The sequence below is a fragment of the Gnatocerus cornutus genome, unplaced genomic scaffold (assembly GCF_029298725.1).
Source record: "Gnatocerus cornutus isolate USDA-ARS CGAHR unplaced genomic scaffold, icGnaCorn1.1 ctg00000023.1, whole genome shotgun sequence".
In the NCBI taxonomy this organism is placed as follows: Eukaryota; Metazoa; Arthropoda; class Insecta; order Coleoptera; family Tenebrionidae; genus Gnatocerus; species Gnatocerus cornutus.
This window is the reverse complement of record NW_028275375.1, coordinates 1,070,672-1,085,149: the sequence shown is the minus strand read 5'-3', so window position 1 is coordinate 1,085,149 and position 14,478 is coordinate 1,070,672. Positions and strand designations below refer to the sequence as shown.

At 34.3% G+C, this 14,478-nt stretch overlaps 2 protein-coding genes across 5 annotated transcripts; both read right to left on the bottom strand.

The window, feature by feature from the left end:
• Positions 1-1,701: 1,701 nt before the first annotated feature.
• Positions 1,702-2,691, bottom strand: LOC148166255 (uncharacterized). Its single transcript, XM_088048993.1, has 3 exons — positions 2,458-2,691; positions 2,274-2,411; positions 1,702-2,221 (listed from the first exon to the last, which is right to left on the bottom strand). Exons 1-3 carry the CDS (start codon positions 2,518-2,520, stop codon positions 1,958-1,960), a joined length of 465 nt encoding a protein of 154 aa, XP_087905119.1. The 5' UTR covers positions 2,521-2,691; the 3' UTR covers positions 1,702-1,957.
• Positions 2,692-8,140: 5,449 nt separating this feature from the next.
• LOC148166254 (uncharacterized) lies at positions 8,141-14,158 on the bottom strand. Of its 4 annotated transcripts, XM_088049193.1 has the most exons (5): positions 14,068-14,154; positions 13,922-14,023; positions 13,628-13,878; positions 8,706-8,819; positions 8,509-8,646 (listed from the first exon to the last, which is right to left on the bottom strand). In XM_088049193.1, the coding sequence occupies exons 1-4, from the start codon at positions 14,137-14,139 to the stop codon at positions 8,795-8,797; spliced, it is 450 nt and encodes a 149-aa protein (XP_087905319.1). In that variant the 5' UTR covers positions 14,140-14,154; the 3' UTR covers positions 8,509-8,646; positions 8,706-8,794. The 4 variants fall into 4 exon arrangements, with proteins under 4 accessions (XP_087905318.1, XP_087905319.1, XP_087905320.1 ...); XM_088049194.1 differs by lacking the exons at positions 8,509-8,646; positions 8,706-8,819 and adding an exon at positions 13,432-13,573 and having other exon boundaries at positions 13,922-14,018; positions 14,068-14,158; XM_088049191.1 differs by lacking the exons at positions 8,509-8,646; positions 8,706-8,819 and adding an exon at positions 13,432-13,573.
• Positions 14,159-14,478: the final 320 nt, after the last annotated feature.

Sequence of the window (14,478 nt, the reverse complement as noted above, 5' to 3'; positions counted from 1 at the left end):
ATTGATAGTTCCTCCACGATCCTGGAATATATTTTTTTTAATACCTCTCTGTGTCATTGTAATTTTGCAACTTTGTGTTTCCAATACGGAAATAATAAGTAGTAATTTCCAAAAAATTCCAGTCTTTAACCCAAAAAGTGGCCAATTTACAGAAGCAAATAAAAAATTCTCTTAAAAAATTGATAGTTCCTCCACAATCCTGGAATATATTTTTTTTAATACCTCTCTGTGTCATTGTAATTTTGCAACTTTGTGTTTCCAATACGGAAATAATAAGTAGTAATTTCAAAAAATTTCCAGTCTTAAACCCAAAAAGCGGCCAATTTACAGAAGCAAATAGAAAATTCTCTCAAAAAATTGCTAGTTCCTCCACGATCCTGGAATATATTTTTTTAATACCTCTCTATGCAATTGCAATTTTGTAACTTAGTGTTTCCAATACAAAAATAAAAAGGTGTAATTCCTGAAAATTTCCAGTTTTTAACCGGAAAATCATACAATTTACACAAGCAAATAAAAAAATCTCTTCAAAAACTGGTAGTTTCTCTACGATTCTAGAATATATTTTTTTTAATACCTCCCTGTGCCATTGTAACTTTGTAACTTAGTGTTTCCAAAACGGAAATAATAAGTAGTAATTTCCAAAAAATTCCAGTCTTTAACCCAAAAAGTGGCCAATTTACAGAAGCAAATAGAAAATTCTCTTAAAAAATTGATAGTTCCTCCACGATCCTGGAATATATTTTTTTTAATACCTCCCTGTGCCATTGCAATTTTGTAACTTAGTGTTCCAAATACGAAAATAAAAAGTAGTATTTTCCGAAAATTTCCAGTCTTTAACCCAAAAAGCGGCCAGTTTACAGGCGCAAATAGAAAGTTCTGTTAAAAAATTATGTTACTCCACGATCCTGGAATATATTTTTTTTTAATACCTCTCTGTGTCATTGTAATTTTGCAACTTTGTGTTTCTAATACGAAAATAATAAGTAGTAATTTCAAAAAATTTCCAGTCTTTAACCCAAAAAGCGGCCAATTTACAGAAGCAAATAGAAAATTCTCTCAAAAAATTGCTAGTTCCTCCACGATCCTGGAATATATTTTTTTAATACCTCTCTGTGCTATTGCAATTTTGTAACTTAGTGTTTCCAATACAAAAATAAAAATGTGTAATTCCTGAAAATTTCTAGTTTTTAACCGGAAAATCATACAATTTACACAAGCAAATAATAAAATCTCTTCAAAAACTGGTAGTTTCTCTACGATTCTAGAATATATTTTTTTTTGATACCTCCCTGTGCCATTGCAATTTTGTAACTTAGTGTTTCCAATACGGAAATAAAAAGTAGTCATTTTTGAAAATTTCCAGTCTTTAACCCAAAAAGCGGCCAATTTACAGGAGCAAATAGAAAATTCTCTTAAAACATTGATCCTCCTCGATCCTGGAATATATTTTTTTCAATACCTCCCTGTGTAGTTACAATTTTGTAACTTAATGTACATATTATTATGAAAAATATTTGAATTTACTTGTGTGTTTCTTTAAATCTAATAAAAAAAATATTTTTTTCGCTACTTTGAGATTTGGTATTCGTCAGAAAGGGGGCTAAATCACCCCCAAAAATTCTTCTGGAACTTGATAAAAAAAAAGAAAAACCCTTCATATTAATGTAAATATAAATGTCTTACAAATAAAACTCTGTACAAAAATAAGCTGTTTTACTACTAATACTAAAAATAAACTTATTCCAAAACATCCAAACAAAAAATCACAGCACAACTGTGGCACAGAAAAATATTCATAACGTATAAGAGAAGACATCTTTGGTACATTTTGTGTCTTCATTTGACAAATAAAGGCACCGCTGCATGACATCATTATAATTTACGTAATTGAATTAGTGCATAGTACGAAAAATTAAAGTCCAAGAACATTACAATTAGCGACAACTGTTTTTAATTACTGCGAGAGCATTTCTTGCTGCGCACCTTCTTTTCGTGCCGCATTTCCCGATAATTTTACGTACAACTTGTACACAAAATAGAAGAAGAACCATTCATATAAAAAGTACAACACATATATAACTCCCAGAAAAGTACCAGTCAAGGCAGGATGAAACGAATTGGTGATGTTTCTGTGAAGCGAATATATGCCAAATCCCTTTTTTACCATCAAAGTTAAGACACTAAGGATCATGTAAAGTTTGACCAAAACTTGTTTCTCCTGAAAATTTCAATATTAGTGTTAATTTAGATGTTGGAAAATGTGGACAAACCTCAATTATTCCTTTTAACAGGAACAATCCTTTTGTGATTTCAAGAATAACGTATAGAAAAATAAAAATGTCATAAACGTTGAACCAGTATAGAACCAAAGAACAAAGTCGAAAAATAAGAGCAGCGAGTCCTTCCACCTTAAAATAACACGTAGAATAATGTGGTTTTTAAGGAAATACGTACGAGATGGGCCACGGCTCTGTAGTCGGAGCAGATGCGTGTCCAGGTAAAGGAATCTTTCGCCATTCTTGAATTTATCTAAAAAATAATAGAGAGTTGTTGGAGTTTGTTGTTGCAGTTAATTGGATATTGGATGCAGTTTGACAACTAATCCTAGCTACGTAGTTAGAACGCACTTGCGCACTGGTTACTGTTACGTCCACTCCCGCAACCTCCCATGAAATGGTCAGAGACCTGTACTGTAGTTGTGGCGAGGAATATTTTATATTTTAGCTCTAACGCCATGGAAGATTCTATAGTAGATAAATGACTCTTAAATCCTCTCTAACATTTATGTTGAGGTTCATTTTACGCAAAATTTTACGCTGAATTGAAAACTTTCCTCATTTTTCCGGTACGTAAACAAATAACTAAATTCGAGGCGTTTGAAATATCGGGTTTTCACCAGAGAACCTACATTTTGAATTTTCGGACGGGTCGGTCTCCATATCTCCGGAATTACAACAGATGGAAAGATTCGGTTTTTGCCATCGTTTTTCTCGCGATTTTTTGACGAAGAATTTGTTTTAATATTTTCCAAAAGTCGAAAATTTGAGTTTTCCGCGAAAATTCATGACTACAACTATGCCAAACTTCTAATATCGATATATCGCTTATTTTTTGAGTAAAGTTAAGTTATTATACATCAGTGTAACGCAGAATTTTCCGCTGATTCCAAATCTGGGATTTAAATTCAGATCCGACAACAGATAACTGAGTTATGGCCGATCAAATTTTCGGATAGTTGATTTTCATTTTTCCTCATTTTTCGTAGTTTTTAAAGTTAAATATCTCGGAAACTATTTGAGATATTGAGATGCGGTTTGCGCCATCGTTTTTCTCGGCTCATTTTACGTTAGAAAAAGTGCTTAAAAGCCCAAAATTCGATAGTCGATTTTTCGCGAAAAAAAATTGCGACTCAAACGTTGAAAATTTTTCATTTTTTTTAATTTTTGGCCATAACTCGCAGACTATTTGTCCTATAGATCTCAAATTTGGCCAGTAGATAGATTTTAAGCTCCTCTTTCGACTGATGTATAATTCTATGCTATTAAACCTCATTTTCATTTTGAAAACATTGATTGAAAATCACCCTAAAATGATGTTTTCAAAACAGTTTTTGGCCAATACCTCGTTTATTTATTAAGCAAACTCAACAAATTTGGGTCTCATTTTACGCAGAATTTCACGCAGAATCCAAAAATATGACAATTTTTTGAAATTTGTCAATAAATAACCGAGTTATGGCCGTTTGAAATTTTGGGTTGTCGCCAGAGGATCAAATTTTCGAAGGTTCGAAACAATTCATGCTCGATATCTCGGAAACTATTCCAGATATTGGAATGCGGTTTGCGGCATCGTTTTTCTCGCGATTTTTTACATAAGAAATCGTTTTTAAATTTTCCAAAAGTCGAAATTTGCAAATTTTCGCGAAAATTTATGATTAAAACTATACCAAATTTCTCATATCGATATCTCGCTTATTTTTTAGAGTAAACTTGAGTTATTATACATCAGTGAACGCAGAATTTTACGCAAATTCCAAATCTGGGATTAAAATTCAGATCAGACAACAAATAACTGAGTTATGGCCAATCAAAGTTTCGGAAAGTTGATTTTCGTTTTTCCTCATTTTTCGTAATTTTTAAAGTTAAATATCTCGGAAACTATTTGAGATATTGAGATGCGGTTTGCGCCATTCTTTTTCTCGGCTCATTTTACGTTAGAAAATGTCCTCAAAAGCCCAAAATTCGATAGTCGATTTTTCACGAAAATAAATTCCGACTCAAACGATGAAAATTTTTAATTTTTTTTATTTTTGGCCATAACTCGTAAACTATTTGTCCGATAGATCTCAAATTTGGCCAATAGATAGATTTCGAGCTCCTCTTTCGACTGATGTATAATTCAAAGCTATTAAACGTCGTTTTCATTTTAAAAACATTGATTGAAAATCACCCTAAAATGACGTCGTCAAAACAGTTTTTGACCAATGCCTCGTTTATTTCTTAAGGAAACTCAACAAATTTGGGTCTCATTTTACGCAGAATGTCACGCTGAATCCAAGGCCGCAAGAATTTTTAATTTTCGGCAACAAATGACTGAGTTATGGCCGTTTGAAATTTTGGGTTGTCGCCAGAGGGTCAAATTTTCGAAGGTTCGAAACAATTCATGCTCGATATCTCGGAAACTATTCCAGATATTGAAATGCGGTTTGCGCCATCGTTTTTCTCGCGATTTTTTACATAAGAAATAGTTCTTTGATTTTCCAAAAGTCGAAAGTTGCAGTTTTTCGAAAAAATTCATGACTAAAACTATACCAAACTTTCGATGTCGATATCTTGCTTAGTTTTCGTAGTAAACTTGTGTTATTATACTTCATTTTACGCAAAATTTCTCGCAGATTCCAAATACGGGCTCAAAATTTAGGTACGGCAACAAGTAAGTAAATTTCGGACAGTAAATTTTTAATTCCAAAATTTTTAATTCTAATTATTATTACTTACAACTCATATTATATGGCGATAAACTATGACGCAAAACTGTAAGACAGAATAATGTTAAGTACAATTGAAGACATCAAAATTATTTTTTTGTTTTTTTTTTATTATCCTGTCTTAATCACTTTCACGAAGAATTCCACATATTTTATCATAGAATTTGTAAACATAATAGAGAAAGACACATTCATAACAAACAAAACCTATAAGAAATAAAAACATAACCGTTTTAAGCACCATTTCAAGCCAAGCCTCCTCGTCTTCAAAACTGTAATCATAATAATAAAGGATGTAATAAATACCAATTCCAAACATTCCCAATATTTGCAGACCACTAACAACAAAGTAAATTTCAAAAAACCCCATTCTCTCCTAAAAATTACAACATTTGAAAATTGAACACAAAAAGTAGACAAACCTCAGTGATCCCTTTTAGCAAAAGCCATCCCAAAACGATATTCGTAATCATTACCTCGTAAAAGAACAAATCTGTCAACGCATACCAAAATAATGTGTAAAAGTAAGTTCGATACAGAAACACAATCACTGCCGTCACCTAAAAATGTAACGTAGAATAGAATAAATTGTTTAAAAACATACGAAATGAGCCACGGCTCTGTAATCGCACATTATGCGGATCCTAATGGGTATGTTTGACACCATTTCTTGGATTTTGGGGACTAATTGAAGTTGACACAAAATAAACGTCAGAAAACCGAGGCCAACAAGACTCAATGTGTAAATTCTTACTCGATATTTTCAAAAATTCAAACGACCATAACTCAATTTTTAGAATGATTTTAATCTTTTTTTTAAGACAAAAACGCCGTTTGGTACCTTTGAGTTCTACATCAATCGAAACAGCAGCTCGAGATCTATCAACTGACTAAATTTCAACATGCCTAGGCCTAATACGGCGGTCAAAAACGAAAAGTTCAAAAATTTCAATCGATTGAGTCGGAATTTTTTTCGCAAAAAAATCGACCACCAAATTTGCAAAATATTTGAATTCTAAGGAGACGAAAGCGCGAGAAAAACCAAGACCCGAACAGTTTCATTTTATCTAGCGAAATTCTGCATTAAAATGAGCCCCAATAACCAAATTTGCTCCAAAAATAAGCGAGAAATCGACCGAAGATGCCCGATGTTGTGTGTAGTCATGCAAAACTTTTGAACTTTTCGCTAGAAAAAACAAAACCAGTTAAAAGAATTAGTTCAGTGGCAATAACAATAAACTTTACTAAGCAAAACTGGCCAAATCAAAATTTTTGTTTGTTTTTTTCTATTATCCTGTCCTTTGTTGATTAAGTTCACCTCGTTGCGCAAGTTCACCTCGTCGCCAAAGTTCATTTCGTCGCCAAATTTCAGCCAGACGCGTATTTCCCCATTTTTTTTCATAGAATTTATAGACAAAAAAAAACAAGACGCATTCATAACAAATATAAATTAAAAGATAAAAAGAAAAAATTATTTTAACCCAAATAACAGTACCCAAGTTGTTTTCATCATAATTAACGGACAAATATATACAATATCCCGCCTTTGCGACGATAGTTACAGCACTAATTGCCATGTAAACTTGAAAAAAGATCTTTTTCTCCTAAAAATTACATTTGTTAATTGGACACAAGAAGAAGACAAACCTGAATGATCCCCCTTGTCAGCAGGTATCCCTTAGCGAACTCAAAAATTATCACGTGGTATAAGAAAATTTCTCTTACATAAAACGGAGATATTATTAAAATGTACCCTCGATACATAAATAGAACGAATGCCTCCACCTGAAAATGTAACGTAGAATAAGAAAAAGTCTTTAGAAAACATACGGTATGAGACACGGCTCTGTAATTGCACAAAATGCTGGTCAAAATAGAGAAGTCTCCCAACGCCGCTTGCATTTTTGAAGTAGGAGAATCGGACACGAATAAACGTCAAAAAATCAGAGAAAACGAGACTCGGAGCAGACTTCAAAATAGCTATTTGTGTACCAAGGCCAAAAAGTGTTTCTTTTTTGGCCGAGCCTTTTTTTAATGGCCGAGGGCAAAATGGCACTTTTTGGCCGTGAAACACACAAGATTTTTTAGGCGACATCATTAAATTAAGTTAATTAATTTTTATTTATGATTTATTGATTTATAACAACTGAATAATTGTAAATATTTATGGATCCTTCAGAAAAATTCATATTTTCATAGCTTCACAATTTGGATCAATTAGATTTGATGTGATTTTTGATGTTGTTGCAGCAGCAATGCTATAGTTCATACAGTGAGAGTTTGAATGAACTATAGCATGAATGAATAAAAAGTGTACCATACGCGCGAAATTTAAAATAACAAAATAACCCTAGTTACTGACCAAGGTTACTAAAATTAACAGGTGTGCTACAAAGTTTTCAGCCAATAGAAGCAGGCCTCTTGAACTGGCGCGAATTCGTCATCGGAAAGCTCTTTTAAATTCCGACTGAATTTTTTCATTGCTATTATTATTTAAAACAGCAATATTTAACACTCTGATGCTTCTACAAAATCATTGTTAAACAACATTGGCGATCAACAATGTTTTTACACCCCAAAACAATTGACAGAATTTTCTTGTGACGTCATTTACAGTCACACGGCCCTAGCAACCAAAAGGAGGTGGAGTTTAAGCCTTAGTAACGAGCAAACCTGCTTAATTTAGGAACCTTGGTTACTGACAACCCTGTCAACCCATTTCGCGTAGGAATTTAGTGTTTTTAGTGTATTTTGTGGCATAATTTGCTGCCAACCTATATGTCAACTGTCGAAATCTCCCAATCTCTCACCGGATATACTATAGACATGTTCATTTGTAATAATTCAACACGTCTTTGTTGCACTTTACAGCAGTTTGTCGATTTGATTTTACCCAAATAATTATAAAATTGGGGGTAATGTCGGTATCTTGATGTAATATGCAAAACTATGGATAGATGGCGCCACCATTATTTGGCCACGAATGTTTGCGACCACAAATGAGTCATTTTTAGGCGGCTTTTGAGGCCTAAAAATCCCATTTTCAATATAAGTCGGCTAAAAACGAGGTTTTTATTACTATTAAAAAATACAAAGGAACATTATTATGCTCTCTTAACTATGAGCAAACAATTCTACAAACTACGCACTAATAATACTATTTGATTACTGATTAAACTGATAACATTTAGATAATTGATTACCGATTAAACTACACCGAATTGGTGTAATTCTTAACGGAATTCATCGTGGTTGTGTCCTCTGGAGTGAAACCATTTCTTAGCATGTTTTCCCACAATTTTCCGACAACGAAATGTTTGATGCAATCGTACCAGAAATATGCGATGCAGATAAGCAATAAGGGAAGACTCCAAAACATGTTAAGGTAAAATATGCACGCTCCCAACTCTACTACAGTCGTCAGAAGGCTGAGTACCAAGTGAGTTCTTACCATCACTGGTTTGTTCTAAAAATAAGAAATTCTTTTAAATTGCAACGAAAATAATTATTAGACAAACCTCTGTTATTCCTTCCCACAGAATGCCCCCTTTGCAAAGTTCAAAAAAGGCCCAAACGAACGTAATTATATCCAATAGGCTAAGTTGAAGTACACCTAATAGGCAAAGTCGTACGAAGGTCATCCCCAATCCCGTCACCTTAAATTATTACAATGTTGCTCAGGTATTTTCTTGATTTTTTTTTGGAAAATACTCACAAGATGGGTCACGGCGGTGTAATCAGAGATAATTCGTATCCAAATGTTGAGATCTTGGGCCATTTCGTCGTCGTTAAATAAACTGGTGTTTACTCGAACTGGGTGGTGTTGGTACTGAAGAGAAGAATGTCTAGCCTATACAACGCATTTTCTCACCAATATCAAAACCGAGATCATGTTACAGTCGACGAAATCATTTTAAACAAATAAATAAAAGAAGTTGGTTAGTCAGCAGGAAAATTCAAGTAAAGCACGCGAGCGAAATGCGATGAAATCGGTGGAGAGACAGATTTTCGGTGGTTTTTCGGAAACTACCACAGATGGAGGTGCTTTTTTCGCGTTTTGTTCGCTGAGAATTAGAGTTTCCGGATGTCGAAAACTTGATTTTTCTTCGGTTCATTTCTCGCTTGTATTTTGGAGTAAACTTGCGTTATTATATATCAATGCACGCAGAATTTTCCGCAGATTCCGAATCTGGGATTTAAATTTAGATCCGACAACGAATAACTGAGTTATGGCCGATCAAAGTTTCGGATAGTTGATTTTCATTTTTTCTCATTTTTCCCAATTTTCAAAGTTAAATATCTCGGAAACTATTAGAGATATTGAGATGCGGTTTGCGCCATCGTTTTTCTCGGCTCATTTTACGTTAGAAAAAGTGCTTAAAAGTCCAAAATTCGATAGTCGATTTTTCGCGAAAAAAAATTCCGACTCAATCGATGAAAATTTTTCATTTTTTTTATTTTTGGCCATAACTCGCAAACTATTTGTCCTATAGATCTCAAATTTGGCCAGTAGATAAATTTTAAGCTCCTCTTTCGACTGATGTATAACTCAATGCTATTAAACGTCATTTTCATTTTGAAAACATTGATTGAAAATCACCCTAAAATGATGTTTTCAAAACAGTTTTTAGCCAATACCTCGTCTATTTATTAAGCAAACTCAACAAATTTGGTCTCATTTTACGCAGAATTTCACGCTGAATCCAAAAATATGATAAATTTTTAACATTTGTCAATAAATAACCGAGTTATGACCGTTTGCAATTTTGGGTTGTCGCCAGAGGGCCAAATTTTTGATGGTTCGAAACAATTCATGCTCGATATCTCGGAAACTATTTCAGATATTGGAATGCGGTTTGCGGCATCGTTTTTCTCGCGATTTTTTACATAAGAAACCGTTTTTAGATTTTCCAATAGTCGAAATTTGCAAATTTTCGCGAAAATTCATGGTTAAAACTATACCAAATTTCTCATATCGATATCTCGCTTATTTTTTAGAGTAAACTTGAGTTATTATACATTAGTGAACGCAGAATTTTACGCAGATTCCAAATCTATTTAAATTCAGATCCGACAACAAATAACTGAGTTATGGCCGATCAAAGTTTCGGATAGTTGATTTTCATTTTTTCTCATTTTTCCCAATTTTCAAAGTTAAATATCTCGGAAACTATTAGAGATATTGAGATGCGGTTTGCGCCATCGTTTTTCTCGGCTTATTTTAAGTTAGAAAAAGTGCTTAAAAGTCCAAAATTCGATAGTCGATTTTTCGCGAAAAAAAATTGCGACTCAAACGATGAAAATTTTTAATTTTTGGCCATAACTCGCAAACTATTTGTCCTATAGATCTCAAATTTGGCCAGTAGATAGATTTTAATCTCATCTTTCGACTGATATATAATTCAATGCTATTAAACGTCATTTTCATTTTAAAAACATTGATTGAAAATTACCCTAAAATGATGTTTTCAAAACAGCTTTTGGCCAATACCTCGTTTATTTATTAAGCAAACTCAACAAATTTGGGTCTCATTTGACGCAGAATTTCACGCTGAATCTAAAAACATAATAATTTTTTAAAATTTGTCAATAAATAACCGAGTTATGGCCGTTTGAAATTTTGGGTTGTCGCCAGAGGGTCAAATTTTCGAAGGTTCGAAACAATTCATGCTCGATATCTCGGAAACTATTTCAGATATTGCAATGCGGTTTGCGGCATCGTTTTTCTCGCGATTTTTTACATAAGAAATCGTTTTTAGATTTTCCAATAGTCGAAATTTGCAAATTTTCGCGAAAATTCATGATTAAAACTATACCAAATTTCTCATATCGATATCTCGCTTACTTTTTAGAGTAAACTTGAGTTATTATACATCAGTGAACGCAGAATTTTACGCAGATTCCAAATCTGGGATTTTAATTCAGATCCGACTGCAAATAACCGAGTTATGGCCGATCAAAGTTTCGGATAGTTGATTTTCATTTTTTCTCATTTTTCCCAATTTTCAAAGTTAAATATCTCGGAAACTATTAGAGATATTGAGATGCGGTTTGCGCCATCGTTTTTCTCGGCTCATTTTACGTTAGAAAAAGTGCTTAAAAGTCCAAAATTCGATAGTCGATTTTTCGCGAAAAAAAATTCCGACTCAATCGATGAAAATTTTTCATTTTTTTTATTTTTGGCCATAACTCGCAAACTATTTGTCCTATAGATCTCATATTTGGCCAGTAGATAGATTTTAAGCTCCTCTTTCGACTGATGTATAATTCAATGCTATTAAACGTCATTTTCATTTTGAAAACATTGATTGAAAATTACCCTAAAATGATGTTTTCAAAACAGTTTTTGGCCAATACTTCGTTTATTTATTAAGCAAACACAACAAATTTGGGTCTCATTTTACGCAGAATTTCACGCTGAATCCAAAAATATAATAATTTCTTAAAATTTGTCAATAAATAACCGAGTTATGGCCGTTTGAAATTTTGGGTTGTCGCCAGAGGGTCAAATTTTCGAAGGTTCGAAACAATTCATGCTCGATATCTCGGAAACTATTCTAGATATTGGAATGCGGTTTTCGGCATCGTTTTTCTCGCGATTTTTTACATAAGAAATCGTTTTTAGATTTTCCAAAAGTCGAAATCTGCAAATTTTTGCGAAAATTCATGATCAAAACTATACCAAATTTCTCATATCGATATCTCGCTTATTTTTTAGAGTAAACTTGAGTTATTATACATCAGTGAACGCAGAATTTTACGCAGATTCCAAATCTGAGATTAAAATTCAGATCCGACAACAAATAACTGAGTTATGGCCGATCAAAATTTCGGATAGTTGATTTTAATTTTTTCTCATTTTTCCCAATTTTCAAAGTTAAATTTCTCGGAAACTATTAGAGATATTGTGATGCGGTTTGCGCCATCGTTTTTCTCGGCTCATTTTACGTTAGAAAAAGTGCTTAAAAGTCCAAAATTCGATAGTCGATTTTTCGCGAAAAAAAATTCCGACTCAATCGATGAAAATTTTTCATTTTTTTTATTTTTGGCCATAACTCATAAACGATTTGCCCGATAGATCTCACATTTGGCCAGTAGATAGATTTTGCGCTCCTCTTTCGACTGATGTATAATTCGAAGCTATTAAACGTCGTTTTCATTTTGAAAACATTGATTGAAAATCACCCTAAAATGACGTTTTCAAAACAGTTTTTAGCTAATGTCTTGTTTATTTATTAAGCAAACTCAACAAATTTGAGTCTCATTTTACGCAGAATGTCACGCTGAATCCAAATCCGCAAGAATTTTTAATTTTTGTCAACAAATTACTGAGTTGTGGCCGTTTGAATTTTTGGGTTGTCGCCAGAGGGTCAAATTTTTGAAGGTTCGAAACAATTCGTGCTCAATATCTCGGAAACTATTCCAGATCTTAAGATGCGGTTTACGCCATCGTTTTTCTTGCAATTTTTTACACAAGAAATAGTTTTTAGATTTCCCAAAAGTCGAAAGTTGGAGTTTTTCGCGAAAATTCATGACTTTAACTATACCAAAGTACTTACTACTCGTAAACCATCTTCGGCCGATTTCTCGCTTATTTTAGGAGTAAACCCGTGTTGTTGCAGCTCATTTCACGCAGAATTTCACGCAGATTCCAAATCCGGGCTCAAAACCCACGTACGACCTCAAATAACCGAATTATCCTCAATTAAAATCTTGGGACAAATTTAATGCTCCTAAACTTCCAGCTATTTATAGTTTCAGTGAAGCTGAATTCGGGCCACCTGCATGCAAAGAATAGTGCAAACCCAACTCTCTACTTGTTTATTTTCCCGTGTTTATTTTGATTATTCTTCCAAATAATAACAATCAATAAACTCTCCGCACGCATCCAATCTCGACGCAGACAGAAAAAACTCCGAATTAGAGCCAACAATTTTACGAGCGACAATAAAACTATAGCAAAAAATCAGTATAGTGTCGCCTTCGCTCGAATTACCACAAAAATGCCGAAAAACTGCCGTCAAAAATTCATTATTAGTGTCGTTTACTTCGTTGTTTTCACCAATATTGTAACAGGGAGTTTCTAAATTTCCCCAGAATGATTTTTCTGTTTCTAGATCGGCGGTTTCTGTAGCATTATTACCAGAGGTATAGCCCCACTAAACGGTTTATTTTTAATGTTGGGATTATTCGCGGTAGCCGGAGGTTTGGTTCTACTCATGGGAGTCATCAAGGTAAGAATAGTTCACTCTTACATTGATAACACCATTGTTCTAGGATAATGCCAGGTTTATTTTAGTGTACTTAATTTTGGCGACCATGGTTGTGGCCTTCACCACCGTCTTAATCTCGGTGTTAATTATTCCAAAAGTAAAAGAACTGCAAGTTCATGTTTTCATCATCGTTTATCTTGTGTTGATTGCCTGGTGGCCAATTTTATACTGTGTTTACTTATTTTACAAAGATTTAATCACAAGTGAGGTGTTAACCCTGCCGGAAGTTGGCAACACTGCAGAGGACAAACCGGAGGAAACAGTCGAAGAGATCAAAGACACGTCAGTTTGACACCGGCGCACGTTTATACTTTTATAATAAAAAAAAAATCACAACAGAATTGTGTTTATTTTTACAACTTACACAGCAACACTCTTCGCAAGTTCGTTTTCGGTGTCCGCTTCTTTCTCTTTACGGAAATCCGTGTACTGCACGAAGACGCCCCCCATAAAGACCCAACTGACGAACACCCCCACGACCATCAAAATACCGAAAATGTTCAACTCAGTTGTCCCTTTGATTGCATTTACGATTCCTAGAACTGCCTCAGTGGTGCCACAACCCAATAACATAGATTCCAACAACAGAAAACTAAAAAGAACAGAAGCGTCTTGCTGGAACAAACTGTTAGAAGGGTCCGCGCGTCTTCTGCGTTACCTTCCGGACGCCCACAATCAACAACGCGCCAAGGCCAATGCTGATAAAACCTCCCAACATGTCGTGGATGGTGGCCTGATATAAAGTGCTAAGTCCACTGAGCTTAAAATGAGAATTAGGTTTGGAGGGATCGGTGAAGAACTTACGAAGTTGTTGAGGGCCAAGTTATAGGCGCAGTTCAAGAGGATGCATTTTCGGGTGATGCAGCTTCTCGGCATTTTCGTTGAGGAGGAAGACGCGAATGAGACGAATGGGAAGAAATCGGGTGACCCGGTGATAACCTGGTTATCGACACTGACAATTCTCACCGCTTGGAATCGGTAATTTTCGAATTGTGACACTCCGTCTTGTCAAATTTTCGGTTTTCTAGGGGGTTTTTTTTCTAGTGTTGGAAAGTTGTCGGTTCGGTTAATATAAGAGACGAATTCAGGAGAGCCAACACTTGGAAATTTTTTGGATTTTGGGGCTTCAACATTTCAGTTTACTGGACTTTTCTTGAGAGGAGGCGACCCAAAATATGACCTTTAGAATCCAACAGACTCTGACAGTCAATCACC